This window comes from Borostomias antarcticus, assembly GCF_949987555.1.
Source record: "Borostomias antarcticus genome assembly, contig: scaffold_183, whole genome shotgun sequence".
NCBI lineage: Eukaryota > Metazoa > Chordata > Actinopteri > Stomiiformes > Stomiidae > Borostomias > Borostomias antarcticus.
In genome coordinates, this window is record NW_028176626.1 from 77501 (window position 1) to 103693 (window position 26193).

At 45.6% G+C, this 26193-nt stretch overlaps 1 protein-coding gene across 1 annotated transcript in view; it reads right to left on the reverse strand.

The window, feature by feature from the left end:
* Positions 1-10174, reverse strand: part of LOC311328248 (electrogenic aspartate/glutamate antiporter SLC25A12, mitochondrial-like) — a 20902-nt gene extending 10728 nt beyond the window's left edge. Inside the window, exons 1-6 of the mRNA XM_084462245.1 lie at positions 10124-10174; positions 8067-8212; positions 6192-6307; positions 4810-4949; positions 1288-1434; positions 609-747 (exon numbers count right to left, since the gene is read on the reverse strand). Of these exons, the coding sequence (XP_084318371.1) occupies positions 609-747; positions 1288-1434; positions 4810-4949; positions 6192-6307; positions 8067-8176 (652 nt within the window). The 5' untranslated portion in view covers positions 8177-8212; positions 10124-10174. The remainder of the gene's footprint in view (positions 1-608; positions 748-1287; positions 1435-4809; positions 4950-6191; positions 6308-8066; positions 8213-10123) is intronic.
* Between the last annotated feature and the right edge of the window lie 16019 nt (positions 10175-26193).

The window sequence follows — 26193 nt, forward strand, 5'->3', positions numbered from 1 at the left end:
AGAGAGAGAGAGAGAGAGAGAGGGAGAATGAGAGGGAGAGGGAGAAAGAGAGAGAGAGGGAGAGGGAGAATGAGAGGGAGAGAGAGGGAGAGAGAGAGAGAGAGGGAGAATGAGAGGGAGAGGCAGAAAGAGAGAGAGAGGGTGAGGGAGTCCTTATGTATTGACCTTTAGTACAACACACTACCAACAACAATCCATTCAAATGTTTTGGGAAGTTGCAGCAAGCTGTCCGCATCAAGCAGCAGAGTTTGGTGCTCCAGTGATAATGTGTGTAATGTGTGTGTGTTTGTGTGTAACGTGTGTGTGTGTTTGTGTGTGTGTAATGTGCGTGTGTGTTTGTGTGTAACGTGTGTGTGTGTGTGTGTGTAACATGTGTGTTTGTGTGTAACGTGTGTGTGTTTGTGTGTAACGTGTGTGTGTGTTTGTGTGTGTGTAATGTGCGTGTGTGTTTGTGTGTAAGGTGTGTGTGTGTGTGTAACGTGTGTGTGTGTTTGTGTGTAACGTGTGTGTGTTTGTGTGTAACGTGTGTGTGTTTGTGTGTAACGTGTGTGTGTTTGTGTGTAACGTGTGTGTGTGTGTGTGTGTGTGTGTAACGTGTGTGTGTGTACCCTTGGTGACCAGCGTGTCCTTGCGTGTCCCTGCCATGGTGCTGTAGATCTTGCGGATCAGCTCCATGTTGTTGAGGAGGGAGTTGAAGGCGTTGAAGTAGGAGAAGCTGACCATGTGGGAGGTGCTGCCCCCCGCTGCCTGGGAGAGACACAGCGCGCAGGGACGGGGGTTACAGCCTAACAGGTTGTCACGGCAATGCGCGGCGCTTCCACCCTCGTCCTCCGACTCACACACACCTGATAAACCCGTTATAAACCCCGCTTCAACCCTCATCCCTCTCTCCATCCCTCTGATAAACCCGTTATAAACCCCGCTTCAACCCTCATCCCTCTCTCCATCCCTCTGATAAACCCGTTATAAACACCGCTTCAACCCTCATCCCTCTCTCCATCCATCTCTCCATCCCTCTGATAAATCCGTTATAAACACCGCTTCAACCCTCATCCCTCTCTCCATCCCTCTGATAAACCCGTTATAAACCCCGCTTCAACCCTCATCCCTCTCTCCATCCATCTCTCCATCCCTCTGATAAACCCGTTATAAACCCCGCTTCAACCCTCATCCCTCTCTCCATCCCTCTGATAAACCCGTTATAAACACCGCTTCAACCCTCATCCCTCTCTCCATCCCTCCACCCCTCTCCATCCCTCCACCCCTCCACCTCCCCCCCCCGCTGACCGAGACCAGGTTCTCCTCTACGAAGGGGGTGAGCATGTGGTGGCGGATGGTGGCCATGATGTCACTGAAGTCCATGGCGGAGATGGCACCACTCCTGCCCTTGTCCTTCTGGGCGAAGGCCTGGCGCGCGTGCTCCAGCTGCAGCTCCTAGCAACACAGAGCCAGGGGTGAGACTCTGGGGGGGGGGGTGTGTGTGTGTGTGTGTGTGTGTGTGTGTGCGTCTGTGTGTGTGTGTGTGTGTGTGTGTGTGTGTGTGTGTGTCTGTGTGTGTGTGCCTGTTAGGGGTGGGGGAAAATCTATTCTTAGATGTATTGCGATTCTCTCTTGAAAGATTATGCATTGAATCCAGGCAAGAAACTCAATGGGAAATGTGAAACTCAATTCTGGACCCTATGATCACCTGTAACAGGCCTGATAGACGGAGCTGTGATTGGATTGTCACTAGGGATGCACCAATTGCAAAATTCTGGGCAAATTCTGGGCCGATGTTTAAAATAACAATCCGGCCAATGTTTATTTTATTATATTTTTATTCCCCCTTTTGTGCCAGGGAAACAAAGAAATGATGCCTGCTTTTCAAATGTTCAGTTAGATTTGATAAAATCCTTGGCTGTAGTACCTCCTCTTGAAATGTCACTTGAACAAGTTTTACAAGTTGCATAGCGCATATCTTGTCTGAGATGGTGAAATATTCCCACATGGCCGACATTTCAATTTAATTTTAAAGCAAACTACACGTGCGTTTGCAGCGTTACGTCACGGATCTTCTCTGAATCTGCAGCTGGGTAGGACACGTTTTGCAACAAAAAAAGCCATAATTGTTGCGACATAACATCGGCCACTACCATCGGTGAATGTTATTTTATTTGCCAATGGCAGTCAACAAGGCCAACATCGGCCGATGCATCGGTGCATCCCTAATGGTCCCCGTTAGACAGAGCTGTGATTGGATGGTCACTCATGACTGTTGATATTCTGATAGTCCTCAAAGTAAAACAGTAGCAAGAGTTTTATAAATAAATTAAATTCATCTGACACACAAATGAGCTGCTCTCGGCCTGTCTGTCCTATTACCTCACACCAGCCCCGATACAAACACTGTCCTATTACCTCACACCAGCCCCGATACAAACACTGAACTATTACCTCACACCAGCCCCGATACAAACACTCAACTATTACCTCACACCAGCCCCGATACAAACACTCAACTATTACCTCACACCAGCCCCGATACAAACACTGAACTATTACCTCACACCAGCCCCGATACAAACACTCAACTATTACCTCACACCAGCCCCGATACAAACACTCAACTATTACCTCACACCAGCCCTGATAAACACTCAACTATTACCTCACACCAGCCCTGAAACAAACACTCAACTATTACCTCACACCAGCCCTGATACAAACACTCAACTATTACCTCACACCAGCCCTGATACAAACACTGAACTATTACCTCACACCAGCCCCGATACAAACACTTAACTATTACCTCACACCAGTCCCGATACAAACACTCAACTATTACCTCACCAGCCCTGATACAAACACTCAACTATTACCTCACACCAGCCCTGATAAACACTCAACTATTACCTCACACCAGCCCTGATACAAACACTGAACTATTACCTCACACCAGCCCTGATAAACACTCAACTATTACCTCACACCAGCCCTGATAAACACTGAACTATTACCTCACACCAGCCCTGATACAAACACTGAACTATTACCTCACACCAGCCCTGATACAAACACTGAACTATTACCTCACACCAGCCCTGATACAAACACTGAACTATTACCTCACACCAGCCCTGATACAAACACTCAACTATTACCTCACACCAGCCCCGATACAAACACTCAACTATTACCTCACACCAGCCCCGATACAAACACTGAACTATTACCTCACACCAGCCCCGATACAAACACTGAACTATTACCTCACACCAGCCCTGATACAAACACTGAACTATTACCTCACACCAGCCCTGATTCAAACACTGAACTATTACCTCACACCAGCCCTGATTCAAACACTGAACTATTACCTCACACCAGACCTGATACAAACACTCAACTATTACCTCACCAGCCCTGATAAACACTCAACTATTACCTCACACCAGCCCTGATAAACACTCAACTATTACCTCACACCAGCCCTGATAAACACTCAACTATTACCTCACACCAGCCCTGATAAACACTCAACTATTACCTCACACCAGCCCTGATACAAACACTGAACTATTACCTCACACCAGCCCTGATACAAACACTGAACTATTACCTCACACCAGCCCTGATACAAACACTCAACTAATACCTCACACCAGCCCCGATACAAACACTCAACTATTACCTCACACCAGCCCTGATTCAAACACTGAACTATTACCTCACACCAGCCCTGATAAACACTCAACTATTACCTCACACCAGCCCTGATAAACACTCAACTATTACCTCACACCAGCCCTGATAAACACTGAACTATTACCTCACACCAGCCTACTCTAGAATTATTTTGCCGTTGCTCAGCTTTGCCCAACATTAGTGCGTTCTATTATCCACGCAATAGTAGTAGCTAGCTAGCTCGCAAACAATAGCAAAACAATAGCCAAACCAAGCTATCATTCAGACAGGACTTGTCAAACACAATGTCCATGGGCGTATAATGGACTACATGGACAATTACTGACTCCAGCGGGTATCAAGACGAGCAGAGAAGGTGATTGGATGGGCTGAGCTGGAGTGAGAGCAGAGCTGCAGTATGTAGTTGGTGTCCATAGTGCTCCAGCGGGTATGAGACTAGCTAGTACACCAAGCAAACACTCCAGCGGGTATGAGACTAGCTAGTACACCAAGCAAACACTGCAGGCTTTGCTTCCAGCCCTTAAAGGCGCAGACGCCCTCTGTTCATGTTATCAAGCGATTCAGAACATCCGCCCGTGTTGGTTCATTACAGGAAGCTGCTAGACACACTTCTGGTCCTGGAGGTTCTTGGTTCTAACCCTACCAGTCCACACATCTCTGCCATTTGTTACTACTATTGTAGGCTATTAATAAAAGATGACAGTAAACGAATTATTTATTTTAATTATGGATCATTACAAATATGTATAGAAATAAAAAATGCATCAAGATGCACCGATAATCATTTTATCTACCTATACCTGTAGGAACTGGGTATCCAGGTAGCTGGGCGTGTCTATACCTGTAGGAACTGGGTATCCAGGTAGCTGGGCGTGTCTAGGGGCGTGTCTATACCTGTAGGAACTGGGTATCCAGGTAGCTGGGCGTGTCTATACCTGTAGGAACTGGGTATCCAGGTAGCTGGGCGTGTCTATACCTGTAGGAACTGGGTATCCAGGTAGCTGGGGCGTGTCTAGGGGCGTGTCTAGGGGCGTGTCTATACCTGTAGGAACTGGGTGAACTCCAGGTAGCTGGGCGTGTCTAGGGGCGTGTCTAGGGGCGTGTCTAGGGGCGTGTCTATACCTGTAGGAACTGGGTGAACTCCAGGTAGCTGAGGTGTTTCTTGCGATCATGTCCAAAGTGCAGCCGGATGAACTCGCAGTCCCAGTTGAACGGGATGTGATGATGCACTGTGGTCTGGCTGAAGATGTCACGCACATTCTCTGATAGAGGACAGGAGATGGGATTAAAACACACACACATTCTCTGATAGAGGACAGGAGATGGGATTAAAACACACACACATTCTCTGATAGAGGACAGGAGATAGGATTAAAACACACACACATTATCTGATAGAGGACAGGAGATAGGATTAAAACACACACACATTATCTGATAGAGGACAGGAGATAGGATTAAAACACACACACATTCTCTGATAGCGGACAGGAGATAGGATTAAAACACACACACATTATCTGATAGAGGACAGGAGATGGGATTAAAACACACACACATTCTCTGATAGCGGACAGGAGATAGGATGGATTAAAACACACGCACATTCTCTGATAGAGGACAGGAGATAGGATTAAAACACACACACATTCTCTGATAGCGGACAGGAGATAGGATTAAAACACACACACATTATCTGATAGAGGACAGGAGATGGGATTAAAACACACACACATTCTCTGATAGAGGACAGGAGATGGGATTAAAACACACACACATTCTCTGATAGAGGACAGGAGATGGGATTAAAACACACACACATTCTCTGATAGCGGACAGGAGATAGGATTAAAACACACACACATTATCTGATAGAGGACAGGAGATGGGATTAAAACACACACACATTCTCTGATAGAGGACAGGAGATGGGATTAAAACACACACACATTCTCTGATAGAGGACAGGAGATGGGATTAAAACACACGCACATTCTCTGATAGAGGACAGGAGATAGGATGGATTAAAACACACACAGAATAAAACACAACAATCCATTAATTTGTTCATTAACTGGGCACAATACAACAAGATAGGGGAGTTAGTTTCAATTACTGCTACAACCAATTAATGACAGAATCAGAATGGTCTGACATCACAACATTACAGCCAAGGGGAGCTGGTCAAGGGGGGAGGCATGCCTGAGTGTGTGTGTGCTTGCGTGCGTGCGTGTGTGTGTGTGTGTGTGTGTGTGTGTGCTTGCGTGCGTGTGTGTGTGTGTGTGTGTGTGTGTGCGTGCGTGCGTGCGTGCGCGCGTCCATTAGTGTGAAATGCCTTAAGCATAAGCCGGTTAAAGGATATAATGATTAGGAAATTCTTTAAGCTGAACTACACCACCACAACTCCAGAGCACCAGGCTGTGTGTGCGAACAGCAGAACGTAAACACACACACACACACACACACACACACACACGTGAGTGAGTTAGTGAGTAAGTACACACCAAAGGAGATGTCTCCGGTGCCGGTCTTGTCGAACAGTTGGAAGGCGACAATGAAGAGAGCATCCGGAACACAGAGCACCGACTCGAAAGCCAGAAATTCCTGGAATGAGATCAGCCTGTGTGTGTGTGTGTGTGTGTGTGTGTGTGTGTGTGTGTGACAGACAGAGACAGAGAGGAGAGAGAGAGAAAGGTGTCACTAAAAAGGCAAATCTTAACGTACAAAAGACACAATCAGAAGAGAAGTTCGTCTTTCACAGAAACAATTATAAAAAGACAACAATGAAACAAGGGATCATGCAGTCAGACAACTGGGCCTCTATGTGATGAAGGGTTTAAACACTGGATGGTCATAGTAGATCTGGATGAATTGCTCTGGTCTAGTCAAGAGTGAGTCAACTCATTAGAGGATCTGGATGAATTGCTCTGGTCTAGTCAAGAGTGAGTCAACTCATTAGACGATCTGGATGAATTGCTCTGGTCTAGTCAAGAGTGAGTCAACTCATTAGAGGATCTGGATGAATTGCTCTGGTCTAGTCAAGAGTGAGTCAACTCATTAGAAGCAGCGTCTGACGGAGTTCTTTACTTTCAACTGAGGCTGTGAATGACAGGAGAACACGTCTGAGCCTGAGCCCTGAAACACACAACCACACATGAACCAGGCGTGATCCACGCACACACACACACACACACACACACACCTGATCACACACACACCTGATCACACACACACACACCTGATCACACACACACACACCTGATCACACACACACCTGATCACACACACTCCTGATCACACACACACCTGATCACACACACACACACCTGATCACACACACACACCTGATCACACACACACACACACACCTGATCACACACACACACCTGATCACACACACACCTGATCACACACACACACACACCTGATCACACACACACCTGATCACACACACACACACCTGATCACACACACACCTGATCACACACACACCTGATCACACACACACACCTGATCACACACACACCTGATCACACACACACCTGATCACACACACACCTGATCACACACACACCTGATCACACACACACACACACACACTCCTGATCACACACACACCTGATCACACACACACCTGATCACACACACACCTGATCACACACACACCTGATCACACACACACACCTGATCACACACACACACCTGATCACACACACACCTGATCTCACACACACCTGATCACACACACACCTGATCACACACACACACACACACACCTGATCACACACACACACCTGATCACACACACACCTGATCTCACACACACCTGATCACACACACTCCTGATCACACACACACACACACCTGATCACACACACACCTGATCACACACACACACACCTGATCACACACACACCTGATCACACACACACCTGATCACACACACACACCTGATCACACACACACACACACACACACACGCACGCGCAGGTTTCAGTTCTGACTGACCTTAAACAACCTCTTTAGTCCGTTTCATACTATTTGACCCTTAAGGAATAACTGTTTTCAGAATGACGTTAATCATTAACTCGTAGCAGTATAACGATGTGTGTGTGCAGTATAACGATGTGTGTGTGTGTGTGTGTGTGTGTGTGTGCGCGTGCTTTGGGTTTTATCTTATCTACAAGAAGCTATTAGGTTAGCAAGCTACTGTTTAGACTGGCTCCATAATATCCCATTTAGTAATGACAAACAGACAATTTCTCTTTTAGTTAACGTCTGTGCATGCATGGTGTGAGTATCAGTGTCTGTGTGTGTGTGTGTGTGTGTGTGTGTGTGTGTGTGTGTGTGTGTGTGTGTGTACACACAGCCGTGCCTACCCGTCTTTAGTGGTGTCGGCCACTCCGGCGATGAGCTGAACGGTCTTGGGGTTGTGGTGGATCTGAGTGTGCAGTCCCAGGTACTTCTGCACAAAGTCCCCCGGGGTCATGAACTTCTCCCCCTCCGCGTCCACCACACTGGCATGCTGGGCCGGGGAGGACAGCGCTTACACCCAGAGTACTGGTACCAACACCCACACTGGTACTACTAACACCCACCCTGGTACCAGCACCCACACTGGTACTACTAACACCCACCCTGGTACCAGCACCCACACTGGTACTACTAACACCCACCCTGGTACTACTAACACCCACCCTGGTACTACTAACACCCACCCTGGTACTACTAACACCCACCCTGGTACTACTAACACCCACACTGGTACTACTAACACCCACACTGGTACCAACACCCACACTGGTACCAGCACCCACACTGGTACTACTAACACCCACACTGGTACCAACACCCACCCTGAACGCCCCGACCTGACAGCAGTCCACAGAGGCATAGTCTGAGGTGAAGAAGCTAAATTATTATAACTATTATTATTATTATTATTTTTAGAAATGTGGGTCACCCATTAGGTCATCAAACGCCTCCGGCAGCTCCACACGTGCGCAGCGTTGGAACGTTACCTCACATAGCCTGGCCCTCAGTCACATTCAGATCACACGTTACCTCACATAGCCTGGCCCTCAGTCACATTCAGATCACACGTTACCTCACATAGCCTGGCCCTCAGTCACATTCAGATCACACGTTACCTCACATAGCCTGGCCCTCAGTCACATTCAGATCACACGTTACCTCACATAGCCTGGCCCTCAGTCACATTCAGACCACACGTTACCTCACATAGCCTGGCCCTCAGTCACATTCAGATCACACGTTACCTCACATAGCCTGGCCCTCAGTCACATTCAGATCACACGTTACCTCACATAGCCTGGCCCTCAGTCACGTTGAGACCACATGCCTTCACACACACACCAGGCTTTCTGTTCGCCATCTTTACACCAGCTCTATTAACCCCAAATAAGGCTCATTGGTCTGCTCAACACTACAGGAACACCTGCTCTTTATATCTCCTTTACTAAGATAACTGTTCCAACTATGCCATTATTTGTTGATTGCTGGGCTAGCTAGTATTAATACAAATATAGATGTGTGGTGTTCCATTTGGCCAGAATCACTCTTTAACAACACTAAAAGTACATCTAACCTATCTGGTGTGACACACACACCTACTACAGTCAACATTACATTCTACAAGGCTATATACAGGACAAGGCTATATACAGGACAAGGCTATATACAGGACAAGGCTATATACAGGACAAGGCTATATACAGGACCCACTACAAGGCTATATACAGGACCCACTGGCTATATACAGGACCCACTGGCTATATACAGGACCCACTGGCTATATACAGGACCCACTGGCTATATACAGGACCCACTGGCTATATACAGGACCCACTGGCTATATACAGGACAAGGCTATATACAGGACAAGGCTATATACAGGACAAGGCTATATACAGGACAAGGCTATATACAGGACAAGGCTATATACAGGACAAGGCTATATACAGGACAAGGCTATATACAGGACCCACTGGCTATATACAGGACAAGGCTATATACAGGACCCACTACAAGGCTATATACAGGACCCACTGGCTATATACAGGACCCACTGTCTATATACAGGACCCACTGGCTATATACAGGACCCACTGTCTATATACAGGACCCACTGTCTATATACAGGACCCACTGGCTATATACAGGACCCACTGTCAGACATAGAGGTCGCTCACAGTTGTGGGCAGCCATCGCGTGACATGACACAAAGAATGTAACTGTTATACAAGGGCTGTGTGAACACACACACACACAGGTATTCAACCTAGGAAATGACAAAACTCAGTCCCCGGTGGCCACTCTGGCACAAATGACACCCAGCACAAAACATGAGCCCCACAGTGGGAGATCCCGTGTCAGGCGGGTCACCCAACCCCTGCTGAAGGACAGTGTTACTCACCTTCTGGAAGATCAACTTGAGCTCGCTGGGATCCGCGCGTTTGGTGGATTGCACCTGCAGAGACACACAAGGTTGTGACATCAGTGACATTGTGACATCCATCTCCACAGCTGGAGATGAAGTCTATCCATATCTATCCATCTGGAGGCTGAGTGTCTCACTCGACAGCTAGGGGGCTATCACTTAATGCATTAACACGATTGCATCACCTTGAAAAGATGTGGCTCGCTAAAACACACCTCGATCCAGATCAACTATTCCCACAGCTACAAACCACCACTATACTACTCGTCATGTCCAATCCTACTAGCTCACCGTGCGGGTTCACCTCTGCACGACCAGCTAGCTAGTCCAACTAAACCAGCTAGTCCAACTAACCCAGCTAGCTAGTCTCACTAACCCAGCTAGTCCAACTAACCCAGCTAGCTAGTCTCACTAACCCAGCTAGTCCAACTAACCCAGCTAGCCAGGACCGAGAGCTAGCCAGTCTGTTCTACAACGAGGACACAAACCGTTCACTTGACATGTTAGATTGGCTCAGACCCTCACAGAGGCGAACAAGACCAGAGAAAACATATGATGAGACACAGAATGTCTAGTCGGGTTTGCTAGCTCCCCAGCTAGCTGAGATGGTGGGTTAGCCCGTGCTAGCTAGCCCTCTGTCTGGGCTGGATGCTCATCCAAGGCCAGGGACCGGGCGTTAGCACTGATGCTAGGAGGAGTGACAACATCACATCCGCGAAAAAGCGTTCACACGCGCCCCTGATCCCTACCACCACCACCCGCCTCACAAACCCCTAACCCTGAACACCACCACCCGCCCCAAGCACCACGAGGAAGACATGCACACAACATTAATACAGGTCTCTGAAACGCAAAGCTTGCGATGCCGAAGTCACCTTGACCGCCATGCTGGTTGTGACGTCACGTACAGTAGCTGGCGCACGCGCTCGACGCTTTTGAGTCTCAAAACCTGAAGAAGAAGCGGTCAGGAGCCTGACCCCTGACCCTGACCCTGACCCTGGCCCTGACCCTGGCGCGCGCTCTGCTCCTCAGGGCTGTCTGGTTTCCCTTTTCATTCTCTTCCTATGGAAAATGTTGTATCTGATTACACGGCACCAATCATGTGACTACGTTCCTCTCGGTCGAGTGATGTGAGACCATGGAGGTATAGTGAGACCATGGAGGTATAGTGAGACCATGGAGGTATAGTGAGACCATGGAGGTATAGTGAGACCATGGAGGTATAGTGAGACCATGGAGGTATAGTGAGACCATGGAGGTATAGTGAGACCATGGAGGTATAGTGAGACCATGGAGGTATAGTGTGAGACGCATGGACATTCGTCAACTACCAACACTTAAAAGCCCTGCATGCAAGGCACGTCCACTGCGTGATCAGGCACTATAGTGTAGAGTATATAGTGTAGAGTATATAGTGTAGAGTATATAGTGTAGAGTATATAGTGTAGAGTTTACTCACTCCGTGGAGGTCAGACTGGACAGAGCTTCGCCTGTATCTGGGCAGATTCAGCAGCTGGTCGTCCAGCTGTGTCAGATCCATGGAGGCGGCGGAGGCAGAAGTGTGTGTGTGTGTCAGGTTGGGAAGAAGTGTGTGTGTGTCAGGTTGGGAAGAAGTGTGTGTGTGTCAGGTTGGGAGTGTGTGTGTGTGTCAGGTTGGGAGTGTGTGTGTGTGTCAGGTTGGGAGTGTGTGTGTGTGTCAGGTTGGGAGTGTGTGTGTGTGTCAGGTTGGGAGTGTGTGTGTGTGTGTCAGGTTGGGAGTGTGTGTGTGTGTCAGGTTGGGATGGGAGCGAGCAGACGTCTCTCCGACAGCTCTCTGTGACCGGGGTCTCCTACAAAAGACAGAGGGACACAGAGTGGGGGAGTCAAGACGCTCATATATATATATACATTGGCGATTTTATAGGGGGGGCAGGGGGGACAAGTGCCCCCCCTGATTGGACAGCCCAACTCTGCTCAGATTCTTAAAAAAAAACAAAAAAAAACAAAAAAACACTTTTTCTTTTTGACTAATTAACACAATTATTAAATACATAATTGTGGTTTGTACCAGTTTGTGTTAGATCATCATTAATTTTAAAAGTGTATTTATTACTTAAACTAGGCTACCTTTAAAAATATACATATATTCATAATCCACTAATGGCACAACTCGTCCGTCGAAAAAATGAGATGTGACTGTACTGCTCAGTGCTCAACAAGCTACAACTAGCCAACCTGCTCATAATGGCAAAAAGAGCTATAAAAACAATTTACCACTTCTTCATAAAATAAAATAAAATCTGGCAATGCTAATGAAGAAGCTACCACTCGAAATGACAGCGCAGCAGGTGCAATCGAATGCAGAAGTGCTCCAGAGGCTATCGGAGCTAGCACTAGCACTAGCACTAGCACTAACACTAACACTAACACTAACACTAACACTAGCACTAGCACTAACACTAGCACTAGCACCAGCACTAACACTAGCACTAACACTAACACTAACACTAGCACTAACACTAACACTAGCACTAGCACTAACACTAACACTAACACTAGCACTAACACTAACACTAACACTAGCACTAACACTAACACTAGCACTAACACTAACACTAACACTAGCACCAGCACTAGCACTAGCATCAGCACTAGCATCATCACTAGCACTAGCACTATCACCAGCACCATCACTAGCACTAGCACTAGCACCAGCACTAACACTAGCACTAACACTAGCACTAGCACTAACACTAGCACTAGCACCAGCACTAACACTAGCACCAGCACTAGCACCAGCACTAACACTAGCACTAACACTAGCACTAACACTAGCACTAGCACTAGCACCAGCACTAGCACTAGCACCAGCACTAGCACTAGCACCAGCACTAGCACTAACACTAGCACTAACACTAGCACTAACACTAACACTAGCACTAGCACCAACACTAGCACTAACACTAGCACTAGCACTAGCACCAGCACCAGCACTAGCACCAGCACTAGCACTAGCACTAGCACCAACACTAGCACTAGCACTAGCACCAGCACTAGCACTAGCACTAGCACCAGCACCAGCACTAGCACCAACACTAGCACCAGCACTAGCACTAGCACTAGCACCAGCACTAGCACTAGCACCAGCACCAGCACTAACACTAGCACTAGCACCAGCACTAGCACTAGCACCAGCACTAGCACCAGCACTAGCACCAGCACCAGCACTAGCACTAACACTAGCACTAACACTAACACCAGCACCAGCACTAACACTAGCACTAGCACCAGCACTAGCACTAGCACCAGCACTAGCACTAGCACTAGCACCAGCACTAGCACTAACACTAGCACCAGCACCAGCACTAGCACCAGCACTAGCACTAGCACTAGCACTAACACTAACACCAGCACTAACACTAGCACTAGCACTAACACTAACACCAGCACCAACACCAGCACTAACACTAGCACTAGCACTAACACTAACACTAGCACTAGCACCAGCACTAGCACTAACACTAACACCAGCACTAACACTAGCACTAACACTAGCACTAACACTACCACTAGCACTAACACTAGCACTAACACTAGCACCAGCACCAACACTAGCACTAGCACTAACACTAACACTAGCACTAACACTAGCACCAGCACTAACACTAGCACTAACACTAGCACTAACACTAACACTAGCACTAACACTAACACTAGCACTAACACTAGCACTAGCACTAACACTAACACTAACACTAACACTAGCACTAACACTAACACTAACACTAGCACTAACACTAACACTAACACTAGCACTAACACTAGCACTAACACTAACACTAACACTAACACTAACACTAGCACTAGCACTAACACTAACACTAACACTAGCACTAGCACCAGCACCATCAGCGAGGAAGCTACCCAGCAGGCAGTGTCAGTGTGATGTTGTGATGTTGGGTATGGCCTAGTGCTCGGTCATAAAGTCATATTGACATGCTTGTGGTGTCTAGATGAAGTGTGATGCGTTGTACATATTGAATTGTCATACGGATTTCTCATTAGCATACTGTTCACAACTGGTATTCTTTGTAAATAGATGGGACGAGACAGAACTGTTTTGTTTTTTTCTCACGTCAAAATGTTGCCCCCCCTCCTCTCAGAGGGTAAAATCGCCTATGTATATATATATAGCAATAAGGGCTAATATTCCTGTCAAACATCCGAGTGTGCGCAGACCGAGTCATAAACATGTGCACGTTTGCAAATCTGTTTTGCAACTACAACTCTTAATATGCAAGTCTGCAAATCTTTTTTGCAAATACAACTGTCAATACACAAGTTTACGTATTTACGACATCAATATAACTCCATACCCCCCCCCCCCCCCCCCCTCCCCCCCAAGAAACCTTCCCGCCGTTCTACTTTCCCAGCTGCGCTCGAGCCACAGAAAGATCTGTCCAGAGCCGTTAGGACGCTCAGGAACTTACCTCAGAGCCGTTAGGACGCTCAGGAACTTACCTCAGAGCCGTTAGGACGCTCAGGAACTTACCTCAGATCCGTTAGGACGCTCAGGAACTTACCTCAGAGCCGTTAGGACGCTCAGGAACTTACCTCAGATCCGTTAGGACGCTCAGGAACTGACCTCAGATCCGTTAGGACGCTCAGGAACTTACCTCAGAGCCGTTAGGACGCTCAGGAACTTACCTCAGATCCGTTAGGACGCTCAGGAACTTACCTCAGAGCCGTTAGGACGCTCAGGAACTTACCTCAGATCCGTTAGGACGCTCAGGAACTTACCTCAGATCCGTTAGGACGCTCAGGAACTTACCTCAGAGCCGTTAGGACGCTCAGGAACTTACCTCAGATCCGTTAGGACGCTCAGGAACTTACCTCAGAGCCGTTAGGACGCTCAGGAACTTACCTCAGGCGTTCCACAGCGGCACTTCACCTTTGTTAGCTGAATCTGAACGCAAACCCGCTTCACATCACTTCTAGTTTCAAAGGTACATGTGGGGGTTTGACAGGTTGATTTGTCTAATAAGGAAGAGAAACGTCTTGGGTTTCTTGTCAAATTTAAAAGGTTAGCTAGCCAGCTGGTTGCTAGTGCTATCTGTCATCGTTGCTAGCTAGCTAACTTAGCTAACTGTAGATTGGCAAGTATGTTAACTAGTGCTAGCTAGCACTAGCTAAGTTAATGTTACTGCTAAATTTGAAAGGTAATGTATGGTTACCAGAAGCCAGATCGTTGCAGCCAGAGAGAGAGAGAGAGCTAACAACATAATGAGTTCTTCAGAAGGGGTAAGAACAGCAACAGTGTGGTCACATTTATGTATACGTTTCCTTTCATTTTGTAAGCTACTTTAGTCAGTTGAGTTTGACTAGTAGACTACATTGGTGTTGGTTGTGACTAGGGGCGCTGGCATGGCAGGCTAGTAGCATCGTTCAAAAATCAGAAACCACCAGTGGAGTCTAATGGTCAAACTCATCGTCAGACTTTAGCAAACGCTAACTTAGAACACAGGCAGGGAACACATAGAACACATAGGCAGGGAACACATAGGCAGGGAACACATAGGCAGGGAACACATAGGCAGGGAACACATAGAACACATAGGCAGGGAACACATAGGCAGGGAACACATAGGCTGGGAACACAGGCAGGGAACACATAGGCAGGGAACACATAGGCAGGGAACACATAGGCAGGGAACACATAGAACACAGGCAGGGAACACATAGGCAGGGAACACATAGAACACAGGCAGGGAACACATAGGCAGGGAACACATAGAACACAGGCAGGGAACACATAGGCAGGGAACACACAGGCAGGGAACACATAGGCAGGGAACACATAGGCAGGAACACACAGGCAGGGAACACATAGGCAGGAACACATAGGCAGGGAACACATAGGCAGGGAACACATAGGCAGGAACACACAGGCAGGGAACACATAGGCAGGAACACATAGGCAGGGAACACATAGGCAGGAACACATAGGCAGGGAACACATAGGCAGGGAACACATAGGCAGAGATGCAACCACACTTAGTACATTCTGAACAAAATGTTTGTGAGCTAGCTACCCAGTTAGCTAGTTTAGCTATGAACTGTGGTTAACTATGTTATGACATAACTGTGACCATTATGTCATAAACCATCTTCGTCCTGTCAGGAGTATGAAGACCTGCGGACCTATTTCTCCAAGATGGAGTGGTCTGGTCTGGTGAAATGTGAGAAGAAGCGCTTCAAGAACATGAAGAGGAATCACCTGGCTATGCTGGCTATAGGTGACTACCATCTAGCTTCTGCTTTTCAACTGATTATTTGCATTTAGATTTCCACCTCCCCCATGTCTCCCCTCCCTGTGTGTCGCAGGTCTGAAGTGCACGGCCCCAGCCTTCATGCGTCCAGGTCGGTCCAGGGTGGCGGACCTGCCCCCCCCTCCGGGGCTCAGTGACTCGGAGGAGGAGGAGGAGGAGTGGACCCCCCATCTGGAGCGACGCCCTCCACGTATGCACACAGAGTAGTAGTAGTAGTACTAGTATACAGTAGTAGTACCACTATAGTAGTAGGCTGTTGTGTGTTAATACTGGAGTAGTACATTCAGTCCCTACTGTAGTAGTAGCTGTGTTATACTGACAGTGTAGTAGTACTAGTATAGTAGTAGGCTATAGTGTGGTAATAGTAGTGTAGTAGTAGGCTATAGTGTGGTAATAGTAGTATAGTAGTAGGCTATAGTGTGGTAATAGTACTGTAGTAGTAGTCACTACTGTAGTAGTAGCTGTGTTATACTGACAGTGTAGTAGTACTAGTATAGTAGTAGGCTGTAGTGTGGTAATAGTACTGTAGTAGTAGTCACTACTGTAGTAGTAGCTGTGTTATACTGACAGTGTAGTAGTACTAGTATAGTAGTAGGCTATAGTGTGGTAATAGTACTGTAGTAGTAGTCACTTCTGTAGTAGTAGCTGTGTTATACTGACAGTGTAGTAGTACTAGTATAGTAGTAGGCTATAGTGTGGTAATAGTACTGTAGTAGTAGTCACTACTGTAGTAGGTGCTGTGTTATACTGACAGTGTAGTAGTACTAGTATAGTAGTAGGCTATAGTGTGGTAATAGTACTGTAGTAGTAGTCACTTCTGTAGTAGTAGCTGTGTTATACTGACAGTGTAGTAGTACTAGTATAGTAGTAGGCTATAGTGTGGTAATAGTACTGTAGTAGTAGTCACTTCTGTAGTAGTAGCTGTGTTATACTACAGTGTAGTAGTACTAGTATAGTAGTAGGCTATAGTGTGGTAATAGTACTGTAGTAGTAGTCACTTCTGTAGTAGTAGCTGTGTTATACTGACAGTGTAGTAGTACTAGTATAGTAGTAGGCTATAGTGTGGTAATAGTACTGTAGTAGTAGTCACTTCTGTAGTAGTAGCTGTGTTATACTACAGTGTAGTAGTACTAGTATAGTAGTAGGCTATAGTGTGGTAATAGTACTGTAGTAGTAGTCACTTCTGTAGTAGTAGCTGTGTTATACTACAGTGTAGTAGTACTAGTATAGTAGTAGGCTATAGTGTGGTAATAGTACTGTAGTAGTAGTCACTTCTGTAGTAGTAGCTGTGTTATACTACAGTGTAGTAGTACTAGTATAGTAGTAGGCTATAGTGTGGTAATAGTACTGTAGTAGTAGTCACTTCTGTAGTAGGTGCTGTGTTATACTGACAGTGTAGTAGTACTAGTATAGTAGTAGGCTATAGTGTGGTAATAGTACTGTAGTAGTAGTCACTTCTGTAGTAGAAGCTGTGTTATACTACAGTGTAGTAGTACTAGTATAGTAGTAGGCTATAGTGTGGTAATAGTACTGTAGTAGTAGTCACTTCTGTAGTAGTAGCTGTGTTATACTGACAGTGTAGTAGTACTAGTATAGTAGTAGGCTATAGTGTGGTAATAGTACTGTAGTAGTAGTCACTTCTGTAGTAGTAGCTGTGTTATACTACAGTGTAGTAGTACTAGTATAGTAGTAGGCTATAGTGTGGTAATAGTACTGTAGTAGTAGTCACTTCTGTAGTAGTAGCTGTGTTATACTACAGTGTAGTAGTACTAGTATAGTAGTAGGCTATAGTGTGGTAATAGTACTGTAGTAGTAGTCACTTCTGTAGTAGTAGCTGTGTTATACTACAGTGTAGTAGTACTAGTATAGTAGTAGGCTATAGTGTGGTAATAGTACTGTAGTAGTAGTCACTTCTGTAGTAGGTGCTGTGTTATACTGACAGTGTAGTAGTACTAGTATAGTAGTAGGCTATAGTGTGGTAATAGTACTGTAGTAGTAGTCACTTCTGTAGTAGTAGCTGTGTTATACTGACAGTGTAGTAGTACTAGTATAGTAGTAGGCTATAGTGTGGTAATAGTACTGTAGTAGTAGTCACTTCTGTAGTAGTAGCTGTGTTATACTACAGTGTAGTAGTACTAGTATAGTAGTAGGCTATAGTGTGGTAATAGTACTGTAGTAGTAGTCACTTCTGTAGTAGTAGCTGTGTTATACTACAGTGTAGTAGTACTAGTATAGTAGTAGGCTATAGTGTGGTAATAGTACTGTAGTAGTAGTCACTTCTGTAGTAGTAGCTGTGTTATACTACAGTGTAGTAGTACTAGTATAGTAGTAGGCTATAGTGTGGTAATAGTACTGTAGTAGTAGTCACTTCTGTAGTAGTAGCTGTGTTATACTGACAGTGTAGTAGTACTAGTATAGTAGTAGGCTATAGTGTGGTAATAGTACTGTAGTAGTAGTCACTTCTGTAGTAGTAGCTGTGTTATACTACAGTGTAGTAGTACTAGTATAGTAGTAGGCTATAGTGTGGTAATAGTACTGTAGTAGTAGTCACTTCTGTAGTAGTAGCTGTGTTATACTACAGTGTAGTAGTACTAGTATAGTAGTAGGCTATAGTGTGGTAATAGTACTGTAGTAGTAGTCACTTCTGTAGTAGTAGCTGTGTTATACTACAGTGTAGTAGTACTAGTATAGTAGTAGGCTATAGTGTGGTAATAGTACTGTAGTAGTAGTCACTTCTGTAGTAGGTGCTGTGTTATACTGACAGTGTAGTAGTACTAGTATAGTAGTAGGCTATAGTGTGGTAATAGTACTGTAGTAGTAGTCACTTCTGTAGTAGTAGCTGTGTTATACTGACAGTGTAGTAGTACTAGTATAGTAGTAGGCTATAGTGTGGTAATAGTACTGTAGTAGTAGTCACTTCTGTAGTAGTAGCTGTGTTATACTACAGTGTAGTAGTACTAGTATAGTAGTAGGCTATAGTGTGGTAATAGTACTGTAGTAGTAGTCACTTCTGTAGTAGTAGCTGTGTTATACTACAGTGTAGTAGTACTAGTATAGTAGTAGGCTATAGTGTGGTAATAGTACTGTAGTAGTAGTCACTTCTGTAGTAGTAGCTGTGTTATACTACAGTGTAGTAGTACTAGTATAGTAGTAGGCTGTAGTGTGGTAATAGTAGTGTAGTAGTAGTCACTTCTGTAGTAGGTGGTGTTATACTGACAGAGTTTCAGCCTGGGACCCCCGCCCTCTCAAAGGTGTGTGTGTTTCTGTGTGTTTCTGTGTTTTATCTGTTTATCTCCCTGAGTTGCTGAGTTATACTGTTAAGCCTTGGTTATACTCCCAAGGGGACGCAGACACCAGGGACGCGTAGTTGTTCTGTGTCTCCTACTTTCTGGAGTCCGCTTGGAGGTTCCACACATGTGCAGTAGATCAGCCTGAAGACGGTATACGCACTACAAATCAAGTCAAAATCACATCCATGCAAGAACACCAATCATGGATTGTTGGTAAATGGTAAATGGACTGCACTCATATAGCGCTTTTATCCAAAACGCTTTACAATGGCCTCTCATTCACCCATTCTCACACCAATGGCGGCAGCTGCCATGCAAGGTGCCAGCCTGCTCATTTGGGAGCAATTTGCGGTTCAGTGTCTTGCCCAAGGGCACTTCAACATGTGGACAGGAGGAGTCGGGATTCGAACCGCCAACCCTACAATCATTGGACGACCCGCTCTACCTCCTGAGCCACAGCCGCCCGTGTTGCACATTTGATTGTCTTTATATTGTTTTAAAGATGAATTGTAGAGATGTGATGGACGTCTTCACACAACCTCTCCTCAAATTCAGCGTCCATGTTGGTTTTCCAGCACAGGCACAGTGGGTGAGCTTGTAGTGTGGCGGCGCACAGAGAGCCTACGAGCCTCTGATCACCAAATACACGCCTCGCTACGAACACCCTCTGATCACCAAATACACGCCTCGCTACGAACACCCTCTGATCACCAAATACACGCCTCGCTACGAACACCCTCTGATCACCAAATACACGCCTCGCTACGAACACCCTCTGATCACCAAATACACGCCTCGCTACGAACACCCTCTGATCACCAAATACACGCCTCGCTACGAACACCCTCTGATCACCAAATACACGCCTCGCAGACCCTCGCGTACTCGTGGACACGGACAGTATAACCAGGCCTTCAGGGTCATGACCTGGGAGAGGAGAGATCTGTCCTGTATGATATAATGGAACAGTGATTTACCTTTCCCTCTGACCCCCACACACACACACACACACTCATACACACACTAACCACACACACACACACACACACACACTCATACACACACTAACCACACACACACACACACACACACACACACTCATACAAACACTAACCACACACACACACACACACACTCATACACACACTAACCACACACACACACACACACACACACACACTCATACAAACACTAACCACACACACACACACACACTCATACAAACACTAACCACACACACACACACACACTCATACAAACACTAACCACACACACACACACACTCATACACACACTCATACAAACACTAACCACACACACACACACACACACACACACACACACACACACACACACACACACACTCCCAGCCCCTCAGAGCTTCAGAGCCCCTGCCAGGAGACCAGCAGAGTCCCAGGAAGATGCTCCGCCCCCCAGCACACCTGCTGAACCTGCAGCACAGGTGAGTTATAATGACCTGTTTCTACAGGTGAGTTATAATGACCTGTTTCTACAGGTGAGTTATAATGACCTGTTTCTACAGGTGAGTTATAATGACCTGTTTCTACAGGTGAGTTATAATGACCTGTTTCTACAGGTGAGTTATAATGACCTGTTTCTACAGGTGAGTTATAATGACCTGTTTCTACAGGTGAGTTATAATGACCTGTTTCTACAGGTGAGTTATAATGACCTGTTTCTACAGGTGAGTTATAATGACCTGTTTCTACAGGTGAGTTATAATGACCTGTTTCTACAGGTGAGTTATAATGACCTGTTTCTACAGGTGAGTTATAATGACCTGTTTCTACAGGTGAGTTATAATGACCTGTTTCTACAGGTGAGTTATAATGACCTGTTTCTACAGGTGAGTTATAATGACCTGTTTCTACAGGTGAGTTATAATAGACCTGTTTCTACAGGTGAGTTATAATGACCTGTTTCTACAGGTGAGTTATAATGACCTGTTTCTACAGGTGAGTTATAATGACCTGTTTCTACAGGTGAGTTATAATGACCTGTTTCTACAGGTGAGTTATAATGACCTGTTTCTACAGGTGAGTTATAATAGACCTGTTTCTACAGGTGAGTTATAATGACCTGTTTCTACAGGTGAGTTATAATGACCTGTTTCTACAGGTGAGTTATAATGACCTGTTTCTACAGGTGAGTTATAATAGACCTGTTTCTACAGGTGAGTTATAATGACCTGTTTCTACAGGTGAGTTATAATGACCTGTTTCTACAGGTGAGTTATAATGACCTGTTTCTACAGGTGAGTTATAATAGACCTGTTATAACAACACAGGTGAGTTATAATAGACCTGTTATAACAACACAGGTGAGTTATAATAGACCTGTTATAACAACACAGGTGAGTTATAATAGACCTGTTTCTACAGGTGAGTTATAATAGACGTGTTATAACAACACAGGTGAGTTATAATAGACCTGTTATAACAACACAGGTGAGTTATAATAGACGTGTTATAACAACACAGGTGAATTATAATAGACCTGTTATAAAAACACCAGTGAGTTATAATAGACCTGTTACAGGTGAGTTACACATGTTGAATCTCATCCAGCTGATTAGGTGTTAAGGTGTTTAACCATACAAGCTTCCTCTCTCCCCCATTCAGTTGTGAGAGACAGATACAGTTTTAACCATATAAGCTGTTACTGACCACCCCCACCCCCACCCCCAGCCCCCCAGCAGTGAGGCAGACCACCCCCACCCCCCAGCAGTGAGGCAGCAGGGCCCAGTGGAAGCAGAAGGCCCCCCAGCAGTGAGGCAGCAGGGCCCAGTGGGAGCAGAAGGCCCCCCAGCAGTGAGGCAGCAGGGCCCAGTGGAAGCAGAAGGCCCCCCAGCAGTGAGGCAGCAGGGCCCCCCCAGCCCCCCAGCAGTGAGGCAGCAGGGCCCAGTGGAAGCAGAAGCTCTGTTTATTGCCTGTCACTTGAAAAACACACACAGACACACACAACATGGGAGTGTAAAACTGAATAATCTCATAAATCAAATCCCATGTTCAGTTCTAAACAGATTCAGGGCCATTTCATGTTCTTGTTAATGTGGTTAACTGGAAAATGGACCTGTACAGTCTTTACTTGTACAATGAATAAATACAGTCTTTTACCTGGATAGCATGATGCAAGTGGCAATCAGATCCTGCATGACAGAATACCAACTACAGTAGCTACAGTAGAAGCACCATCTTTCTCATGGTCTAACTGCAGATGTACTCAAAAAAAGATCTAGCAGACGCCAGAGATCGCTGTCTGTCTTCTGCTGAAGCTCTTGCTGACATCCTAGAAAGTCACTAGAAAACCCATACAAATCAGCAACCTACATATGATAACAGATGACAGGCGTGTGTGTGTGTGGGGGGGGGGGCGCTGAGTGAAGGAGCTGTAAACATGAAGCAAAGCTGATTCACAGACTGTGTGAATTCATCCCCAGGCAGGTCTGAGTCACCTGCAGTTCAGCTCAGACTGGATTACATGAACAGGGATGTTTCATCAGTTGTCTAACAGTATATTTACTATGCAACATTGTGTGTGCATGTGAGTGTGTGTTTGAATGTTGACGATCAGTTCCAACATTTACTATAACGTGTGTGTGTGTGTGTGTGTGTGTGTGTTTGGATGTTAATGATCAGTTCCAACAATATATTATTTCTATACAACAGTATGTATGTGTATGTGTGTGTGTGTGTGTGTTTGTGTGTGTGTGTGTGTTTGGATGTTAATGATCAGTTCCAACAATATATTATTTCTATACAACAGTATGTGTGTGTGTGTGTGTGTGTGTGTGTGTGTGTGTGTGTGTTTGGTTCATTTCTTGAGTGAATGATATGTAGGGCAGTTAAAGCAGACCTGTTGAATATACTTCATTATTAGAGACTGATGTGTGTTAAACTGACAACTGAAAACCTCCACAGGATTAATTATCTTACTGCTTTATTACAAACCTGAATGTTCACATTGTTCAGTGATTGGTTACATACTATGACTACATATAATACATGTATTATCATAAATAAATATTGTTTATGTAATTGTGCAGTTTACATATGTGGTCCCTATTTACCATAATAGATGACTCCTGTAGTACCATCAATTTACAATGGAAAAATAAATAAGAATATTGTGCAAACATACTAATCTGAACTGTTTTCTACATAGTTGAATCAGAGATATTCCTGAGTTGGGGAGCCGTGAGGATGCAGGAAACATGGTTTATAAATACCCCATGAGGACAGAAGTATTGGGACCTTCACTTAACACCTTCATGCTTTCATCACGTCCCATTCTGATACTTGGTCCCTTTGCAGCTTTAACAGCCGCTCTTCTGTTCTGGGAAGCATTTCTAACAGGTTTAGGAGCGTCTGGGAATGTTTGCTCATTCATCCAGAGGAGCATAAGGTCAGATATTGAGGACCAGCTGCATCAAATAGGAGATTATTCAGACAATTTTTTTTTTTGATAAAGTTTTTTTGAGATGATCCGTAAACTCAGTACTCTCCTATTTGACAAACCGGAAAACCGTCCAGCTGCCAATTATACACCCAACGAGGTTCCACGAGGCCATAAGCCAAACTAACCAAAATTAAAATGATCTTGAATCGAATATAAAAAATACACTGAAAAATCGTTTAAAAATATGAAGAAATGTTTCTAATGAAAACCATTAGAATTATTTGCGTCCTCCAAGCCCCCAGGATTCGAAATCTAAAGTGAAGGCCTATTGATCGCGCCATCTTGGCTAGATTTGTAGTCATTTGGCTATTTCCGGTGACTTTTGTACTTGCGCAGTTGAGCTTTTCTGGCCGACGCGCGTCCACGAACAAGTTCACATTTATGTGAAATGTAGACGCGCGTTCCCGGCTCTCTCGGCTCTCCCCGCTTTGATTTAGCAATGAAAACCGGCTTGCATATTAACCTGTTTTTGTCAAATATATCCATTGGAGAAATTATTTTTTCATCCAGGCATCTTAGTTTTAACAGGTTAAATATAACTGAACATGTTTTGTTTGCTAGTAGATGGTATTCATTCCTTGCGCGATAACGTTATTGCAGCCAGGCTAAATTCCTCCAGGGAGCCAGTGACCGGCGAGTTGAAGAGCTTCACTCCCCGCCAGCAGGAGCATTGGCCGCGGCTACCGCATCTCGGATAACCCGCTGAGTTCCTGGCTGCTATTTCACACTCGCCCTTGATCAATCCCAATACCGATCCATGGTAACAATGAATCAATCGTTCAGATCAGATCGGCAGTGCTGCATGCATGTTACAACATCATTGTTACCTTTATTAACATAACCATAGCCTACATTTATCTCTCTAACGTTAGGCTATCCATCTTACACCAGTCGGCCATTCGATAGCTAGAAGCCGGGAACGTGCGTCTACATTTCACATAAAAGTGAACTTTTTCGTGGGCGCGCGTCGGACAGAAAAGCTCAACTGCGCAAGTACAAAAGTCACCGGAAATAGTCAAATGACTACAAATTTGCCAAGATGGCGCGGTTCAATAGGGCTTCATTGTTGATAGCGGTCAGTGAATGGAGTGACTGTATCCAGTTCTATTAATACATCCATGGCGTCCTCCTTATGCAAACACCACGTGACTCCCAACCATAAACAACATGGCGGCGCCCTGTGCCGCTCGGTTTCTATCAAGAGCAGGTGAGAACATTCCCTCCTTCATTATGAGAGACCCAGAACAACCACCAACACAACGAATGTGAATAGTGACCTGTAGACAACGTCTTTAATTACAAATGAAATGTAGCGGTTGTGTAAAGGCTGTTCTTCCACTGTAGCTAGCCCAGCTAGCTCATACTGGTGCTGTACATGCTGCCCAGCTCCTGAACACAGGGCTACTGAACACAGGGCTACTGAACACAGGGCTCCTGAACACAGGGCTACTGAACACAGGGCTACTGAACACAGGGCTACTGCAGGACCGAGAGGCATCTTCACTGCCAGTCAGAGCTAACAGCTAACTTAAAGACATTAGAAACGTTTATAAATGAGCATGTACATGCCAGTTCTGTGTAAATATCATCATTAATGTATGGATGCTTGCACTCCCATTTGCACTGTCCTGTCCTGTCCTGTCCTGTCCTGTCCTGTCCTGTCCTGTCCTGTCCTGTCCTGTCTTTTGCGCGGTCCTGTCTTGTCCTGTCCTGTCCTGTCCTGTCCTGTCCTGTCCTGTCCTGTCCTGTCCTGTCTTTTGCGCGGTCCTGTCTTGTCCTGTCCTGTCCTGTCCTGTCTTGTCTTGTCCTGTCTTGTCCTGTCTTGTCCTGTCCTGTCCTGTCCTGTCCTGTCCTGTCCTGTCCTGTCCTGTCCTGTCCTGTCTTGTCTTGTCCTGTCTTGTCCTGTCCTGTCCTGTCCTGTCCTGTCCTGTCCTGTCTTTTGCGCGGTCCTGTCCTTTCCTGTCTTGTT